The sequence below is a fragment of the Acyrthosiphon pisum genome, chromosome X (genome assembly GCF_005508785.2).
Source record: "Acyrthosiphon pisum isolate AL4f chromosome X, pea_aphid_22Mar2018_4r6ur, whole genome shotgun sequence".
Taxonomy (NCBI): Eukaryota; Metazoa; Arthropoda; class Insecta; order Hemiptera; family Aphididae; genus Acyrthosiphon; species Acyrthosiphon pisum.
The window spans coordinates 34474005-34482678 of NC_042493.1; the positions used below are offsets into that span (position 1 = coordinate 34474005).

The following is an 8674-nucleotide window of genomic DNA, read 5'->3' on the forward strand; positions in this document are numbered from 1 at the left end:
CTATTTTTAATAATTTAAATTTAACTAAGAACTAATCGGTGTACAATATTTTTGGTTAACCTGTCTTTTGCTAATATAAATAGATTTGATGGCTTCCCCACACGTGAGCATGCAACATATAGTTGTCCATGGGAAAAACATGGATTTTCCAAGTCCAAGCCACAAATGTACATTGTTTGTCCTTGAGCCTTGTTTATGGTCATTGCGAATGCCAAACGAATAGGAAATTGAAGTCTTTTAATTGGTATAGGAGATTCTGATGGTATCATTGGAATACGTGGCAACTGCACAATTTCTCCTTTTAACTTCCCAGTCAAAATAGTTGCTTCAAGAACATTTCCGCTGATCCTTTTGATTACCAAACGTGTACCGTTGCATAATTTAGGTGGATACAAATTACGCAAAAGAATAACTGGTAAACCAATCTTCAATCGAAGTTTGTGTGGTGGCATTCCTAGTATTTCCAGGGAATTTAAAAATTCAGTGGGAAAATATACTGCTTCGTTTTCATCGACAGTAGTGTCGATTGATTTAAAAGACATAAAATCACCTGGCAATAACTGTTGTATCTGAAAGTTAATTTTGTCAACATCATTATTTTTTGCTGTTAAAATAGCACGTTGACTAAGCCAATTCTGATCCAAGTAATTATTCAGTATATCCAGGAAGACACTCTCAATTAGTTCATTTTATATCTGCACTATTATAACTAATAAGTTTGATGCATCATTAAAATAATATAATTATTTTATCAGCTAATTCGATACGTAACAAACGAAATGATTTCGATGACGAAACACGAATGTTTCTGGTTATAGGTAATATAGTAGATGTAAATCTGGCTAATGAAATACAATTTTTTTATTTATTTATTTTATTTTTATTTATTTATTAAAATTGGGGTGTAGGTAAAGAACGACACAGGTGCTTGGGTTGGAAATTGAAGAACTTTGAAGGTTATAAGGGATAAAAGAGTAGGAGAGTCAACAACATTATATAAGAGCCTTTTAAGGATAGTCTTATGTCTTAACATCCGCCTAAAGTTAGCTAGGTATTGGAGGTAAAGAATCTTAGAGATTGTAATCGTGTGGAAGATATCGAATGTTTAAAATGTAACTTGCATACTTTAAATATGTTCATCGGACTCTTTCAACCTGCAAAGATTAATTTGAAGTGTACACTGTACGGGTCCCAAATTAGTGAATCATACTCCAAAATGGGTCTCACTAAGGCACTGTATAAAGTTTTTACTCTGTTAATTTGGGAAAACTTTTTAGTCAGTTTCATTACAAATCCAAGAGTTTTTAACACCTTGCAATACATCATATCAATATAAGAACTAGAGTCAAGAGAACTGCTAAATTTAAATCCAAGACCAATGACCTAATTATTGACGTTGTAATATGCAACCCATCAGATAACATATTTTAGGAGTGAACAATTGGACATAGTTTTCTGGAGAAAGTCATAACTTTTAATTTGGAAATGTTAAGAGATAGGCCTAATAAGTTGAAGTATTCAATAAAATGGCCCACATCACTCTTCATTTTGCAGTTTACCACTGACACAGTAATTGTGATTATTTATGCACATAAGGATTTTCATACCATCAGCAAAATACAGTAAGTGACTAAGAATATGACTAAGGTCATTGACAAAAAGTGAAAACAGGAGCTTTTAAAAAGTATATTGATTTTCTTGACTATGTATCATATACCACCATGGCCGGCTAAGCCACAACATTTGGGCCAATACCGCTGACCAGCACTAGTGAACTCCATCAAGTCTCTGTTCCATGTCTACCCTACCGTCACGTGGTAGACAGTGTTTTTCCATTACGTATACGATCCTGTTCAAAAGCATAATGGGCTAGACGGCAAGTAGAGCCCATGGTGGGTGAAGCCTGAGGCACCGTCAGCACCGAGTTTCCAACATCCGTCCACGTGACAGAAAATCTTCGTAACGCATACTTTCCCCCTAACACTCTCTTTTTTCCGATGCCCAGTTAGTTGTATACTCTTTTAAAAATAAAAAACGCCATACACAGTATTTGTAAACAGTGAATATTATAATCATTACCTTTTAAAAAATTTCACATTACGTAATTTATGAATGCTAAAATGCGAGTAATATGTATAGGTACACTAAATACTACTGCGAATATTTATATATATATTTTTTTTTACATTTTTTATTTACTTTAACCAATATGGCAACAATATACATCAATTTCCGAAACAAAGTCGTTTTTTGAGCCCATCTTTAGTGGTACGATAGTCTCTAGCTATCATAATAATTTTAATTGTAAATTGATTAGTCAGTCGGGATATCTTATTTTATAATACTTAGGTATTTTCGTAAAAAAATTTTCAAAAATTAACAAAAAAGTACGGTTTAGTGACAAGAAAGAAAAAATCATGATAAACATATCACATGAAACGACATATTATTATGTCGTATACAATATGTTCGTATACAACTGCAGTTACCTTTTTATCACACTTCCACCGAAAAAGCGTAATATGATTTTGCTACCAAAATCCGAGTCTAATTAGTGTTATTAGTTCGCGGTTGTTGCATTCGCGATTTATACATTTATTATTTGTAATATTATTTAATAATAATATAATAGCAACCGTCGTGCGTCGTTCGCGAAAACCGACGGACACGCGTTAATTTGCACAATGTACATAGTGATAATATTTTATATGACGCGTATAACTATCTATATATATTATTATTATTTATTATAGTATTATACAAAGTACCAGGAGATGGTGGACGGAGACGACGTCGGGGGTACAGACCAGTCAATGACCGAAAAACTCGTACATATGTAATAATAATATCTTTATATTATTATACTACGCTGCAGGTATGAATATAATATGTGTATAATAATAATAATAATATTATATGGTTGAGAACGTCCAGATAGGTGGTTGCTGTATATTTTCGGGTGTATGTGTGTGTTAGTTAATAATAATAAATTATGTTAATATAGGAAGTCGTATTAGGTATGCATATAATAATTATGATTTTATCGTATTCCCGATTAAGATAACACGACGAATTTCCGATGTAATTGAATAGTATAAGAACAATTGTTCACATTTATATCTATACCCTTTTAGGCTGTAAATATTAAATCTAATTAGATAATTAATTCTACTGCAATACCTATCTTGTGGAAAATTTGGAATAGGTAGGTACAGCACTATAGTTCAAAAAGTCAAATGCATGAAATGCATGAACATTTCGTTTTTAATTTTTAGTTTTTTTTTAAAGTTTTCATCAAGTAAAATTTCTTTCAAGCGTTAACATTTGACTGTTATAGTAGTACCACAAATGTAATCTGAAAATTTGGTTTGATATCAGTTTTCAATGACCAAAAAACTCGTTCACACATATAATAATAATATACCTCTATATACTGTAGAGTTTCGGTATTTATGTTTATAATAATAATATAATGTGGCCTGGTATGGTGCAGTGGTTGACTTCAGTAACAAACATGTTCTGAAGTCAAGCAGCAGCCAGTGTCACTAGTTCTCGGATGGGTGACCACCCGGACTTAGAGATAAATATTCGCCACATATACACGTGTTCTAACCAACCGTAGGTACCCTCTTCCACTGTTAAATACCTACGAAATAACCTTCAGTGAAATACGAAACCTCTGCAGGTGGCAGAGGGAGGATACACATTTTAAGTGGTAGCAAAGAGCCGTGATCGTACTTCATAGTGAATACTTCACAGGCCACACGAACCGATATACTCTATACTAATATCATAGTTTTATATTTCCCACTGGGAAAACGATTGGTGGCTGCAAAATTAAATTAATAAAAAACACGCGTTCCAAGTCTATAATTTCTCGCAGAAACGTGTAATGATTTTCGTTGACGGGTTTTCACCAAAACAGCTCCAATAATTTATAATATATCATAATTATATGTGATACAATATTTGACGACACTATCAACAACTGTAGACGATAATAGCGGTTAACCTGTTGAGCGTAGAATGCAGTCGTCGTTTCACGGGATGATATATAATATAATATATTATAGTATAATTTTACTGGCACGCGAATATGACGAGATCGATTTAATCCGAATTGATACGACGACACGCGTATAATCAGCTAACGTCTATAATAACTCAGATTATGGTATGAAAGTAGTATTAAAACTGCAGAACTTAAGCCCCCCCCCCCCTCCCAAACATTTTTTCTATTTGTGCCACTGGTTATAATTAAAATTAATTAACATGCGTATATATATATTTATATACGTGTTAATATCAACTTGCCGGCCCCCTAAGATCAGACACTGTTGCATATCCTATATGGTATACAGAGTACAGACCTACTGTCGTATGTGGCCAACCTTAGGTAAACTTTTTTAAAAAATGTCTCCTCTAGCGTATCAGACATATTTCATAACCGAATACGGCATCTTACCTAATTCACAATTTGGACTGCGATCCAATAATATTCGGTTAGGTACTGCACAGATGATATTATTATACACCTATATTATATCTAGAATTTTAATTTGTTATTAATTGATATTTTATGGTAGAATTCAAAGATATTGACATAGGTAGCAGAGATGTTCGAAAGTATCATTTGGAATAAAAATTTGTTCTTTATTGAGTAAAAAGTTACCTTTAAAAAAATATAGTTTAGCTAAAAAATCTTTAAAATTAATGTCTTTATTTATTGTTTACATTCATTGTTTTAATAACAACGACATAATACTTTCACATTCATATGACGTAAACAAATATAATATTCTAAATCGTTTATAATTTTCTAGAAAAAAGTGTTTCTCTGAGACTGTCTGTATACGGACTGATTTGATTTTTGTGTTGAATTAATTTCATTATATAAAAAATACCTATACAATATATAGGTAGAGAAAAATGTATAGAATCAAAATGTAATAAAAATCAATAATCTCAAATAGGTACTGGTTAAGATTTTATAACAAGTTTATAAGTTATAGGTATCATATTTTGTATACTGGCTACTATACTAAGATTTTTACAGGATTTTTGCTGTATACAATTAGTAGGTATATTATTATTTTTTTTGTTACAATTTATAAGTAAATTTAAAATGTGTGTACCTATATTATAATGTAGGTAATCTATTTGTCTCCATGGGATATTATGTTTTCTTATTTCTATGTCTAAACATTTTAAAAGATAATAATATATTATAATCCTTAAGAATACATAATCTAGACATTTCATTATCTAGACATTTATTATGTACATATTGTACATATTATTATAGGTAGTTAAAGTAAATGTTTTATTTCAACTCATTGCATTTATATAAGTGATGGCCAATGACCTACAAAAGTCACGATTTACACTTTTTTGCAAAACTCGGATAACATTTAGGTACTACTGCTGCAGACACTCGCGGTTAATTACCTGTATAATATATCTTGTCTAAAGGTTTTTTTATAAAGATTTTTTTTTACATGCCTGCAGTAAATATAGCATTTTTGGTGGTCTGTTCCAGAAGTCGTACAATGAACAACTATACATATTATGTATGACTAAACGAGTATATTATATATTATACCTACAGCACGAGGACATTAAAAGTAATACAATTATACAGGTTGATTCACTGAGCATACTCACCTTCATTTAAAAGTTTGAACGAATATATAGCTTAAAAGATATAAAAAATTCATGTAGTAAGGTTTAAGGATAATGCTATAATATTTTATATTATAATTGACTTAAATTAACATAAAATACCTAAGTATAATTATATTCAGATAATTTTTATGAACTATGAAATTTTATTATAGATTAAAATAAATCGATATAAATTTCATAGCGTTCATATCTTCCAAATCTGTTATTATGGGTAATTGTCAAAAGCTGAAGAAGTCAAACACTATAACCAAGTAGGAATTTTCGATTTAGATAGGATTTTTCATAAAAATTATATCACTAACAACTTACAGTAACATTTACAAAAAATAAGTTTGTATTCAGGACCATTCCTTAATGGCATGAAAAATATATTTTAAATACAATTTAAAGTATAGTCATTAAAAAAATCAGAAAAAACAGACTTCGTTATTTAAGGATAAATGAGTGATGCTGAGCATGGTTGATGAATCATTCTGTATATTCGGTTAATCGAAACAGCTTGTGTACAGTAGTTTATCACGCATCGTTGTCGGACAAAATATATCATATTATTACCTACGTCGTTATTTGTTGAATTCCAGTATTGGTTTTTTATAAACGGTCCTATTAATTAATTGCCAACCAAGATAAATAGTATTATACACTTTTGTGTCCCCATTTGTTTGCATTTTTTAGTGTTTTTTTCTGTTGCATCTAAATGTTTACAATAGTTGTTGTATTTTAGATTCTGTGTGAAACAAAAAATATATCATATTAGTCTTACAACGGTTTATACTATACAGAGTGGTTCACCAAGCATGCTCACTCCCTAATTTGTCTTCAATAATGCAGTTATTCAAAATCTGATTTTTTTAGGTTTTAAATAAATTTTCAATTTTTTGAAATTTTTTGTACTACTCAAGGAGTGTCCTGTGGAGATAAAACTTCTGTTTTTCAAATTAGAATACCTCTATTCAACAATAAATTATAGAGTAAATAATTTTTCTGAAATTTTTGACGTACCAAAATCAAAATTCATACTAGTAGTTTTTGAGTTATTTAACTTTATGTCCTAAGGATAAAAGATCAATAGTAATGAGTTTATAAGATAAGGCCCACGGGGACTATGATGATTTGAAAATTGTAGTTATTAATATTAATAATTTGTGAAAATGGTCCATAAATACTAGATCCAATTTTACGTTTATTTTATTCATGTAAAACCATTTTTAAGACCATTATCCTTAATACAAACATTTTAATAACTAAGAAACTACGACTCATTCGAATTTTGAATGTGGTACATCAAAATGTTAAAAAAATTATCCATTATTAATTTTCAGTAAAAAATGGCGATTCTTATATGAAAACAGAAGTTTGTACCTATAGCTGAATGACACTTCTTAATTAGTACAAAAAAATCAACAATTTAAAAATACGGTCTTTGAGTGTATTTAAACATTTCAAAAAACAGAATTTGAATGCATTCATAATTAAGGCAAAATATGGGGGTGAACATGCTTGGTGAATCAACCTGTATATGGAATATATTCCAATTTGTCATGTAGAAGGTTTGTAAGCATCATTTTAGATAATTTTTTTGTGAAGAATATATAATTATATAACAAAAACACTCCACAAAACTCCGTGTAAAAAAAAACTTTAAGTAAAAAAGAAAACCCGCTCTAAAAGTTGTGATACAATTTTGTATATGTTTTTGAACTATAGATATAATTAATGTTCAAATAGTCTGCTAAAAATTAAACTTGAGTAGGTGACTTTAAAACACTTGATTAGTAATTACTAATTTATATATTTATATATTTCTCATTAATACACCGAATATTTCAATGAAAGTAAACTATATTAATATGTACTCACTATGCTATATTATTTTTAAATTTCTAACTTAAGTCTTCCAGCTAAGTTCCATTATTTAACTGTCTATTCTACAACATAAATGATGAATAAATGATATCTATAGTTCAAAGACTATTAGTTATACAATGGTACCTATATGTAACACAACTTATAAAGCGATAGTTTTTTTTAGGGGATATCAGTAATTTATTGTTGATACCTATCTTTAATCTTATTATTTCGGGAACATATTGGTTTTCTAATTATTTTTTTCTTTTTTTAAAAAAAAATGACTTTAAAAAATAAGCTTATAAATTATTGCCATTGATTTCAGAATATAATAACAGTAGTAGAGGTAAACAAGTGTTTATTATTATTTTTTTTTTTTCTTGTATATTGGTTGCCGCATTGGTGTCGGATAGTGCATCGTAATTCGTGTCCGGAGAATATTATCTAATAAAATTTTTAAAATACTCTACAATAATTTCTAGTTAAATTAGCAATAACTCTGTCGATGTATTGTTCAAAATGATTAGAAAAATACAGCATGCACATATACGTGAAATGTTAAACTACCTAGGTGATTAAATTTTAAAACTTCATAATTTAAATAGAAGGTTTCTATGCTTTCTCAAGAAATTGTTTTCGTGAATCCTGTTGCTTCCTGTAATTATTAAACCCAGCAATAGCTATCGCATGTTGTATTGTCTATGTGTGCATTTTAACGCCCTCTTTTCTTTTTATACTTAGAGTAACCTTGCCGGGTCGTTGGAATATTACATATATTATATAAAAATATAAAAGTATTAAAAATTAATAAAATATAACACCGACAATAGTTGATGTGGTTTTCGTCTAAATATCATTGGTGAATGATAGATTTCACATATAGACAAAGTCTACAGTGATTTTAATTAAAACCATTCGGTTATTATATATTAAATGTTATACATATAATTCACAACGAGGTAAATATAAAAATAAAACCATACCTTGTTGTTTTTAAATATTTTAAAAAGTAATATTTGTAATTACCAGTCAACTAAATTGAATTAAAAATTGTAGTATTAAAATGTTTTTTTTATTCTTATATAATATTATGTATAAAAAATTAAGGCTTATTTTAGCACATATTACAGGATTTTTAAGC

General features: G+C 29.3%; 1 protein-coding gene across 1 annotated transcript; it reads right to left on the reverse strand.

Moving 5' to 3' along the window:
• Positions 1-20: 20 nt before the first annotated feature.
• On the reverse strand, positions 21-640 carry LOC103309247 (ATP-dependent DNA helicase PIF6-like). Its single transcript, XM_029485090.1, has one exon. The coding sequence runs from the start codon at positions 540-542 to the stop codon at positions 21-23; it is 522 nt and encodes a 173-aa protein (XP_029340950.1). The 5' UTR covers positions 543-640.
• Between the last annotated feature and the right edge of the window lie 8034 nt (positions 641-8674).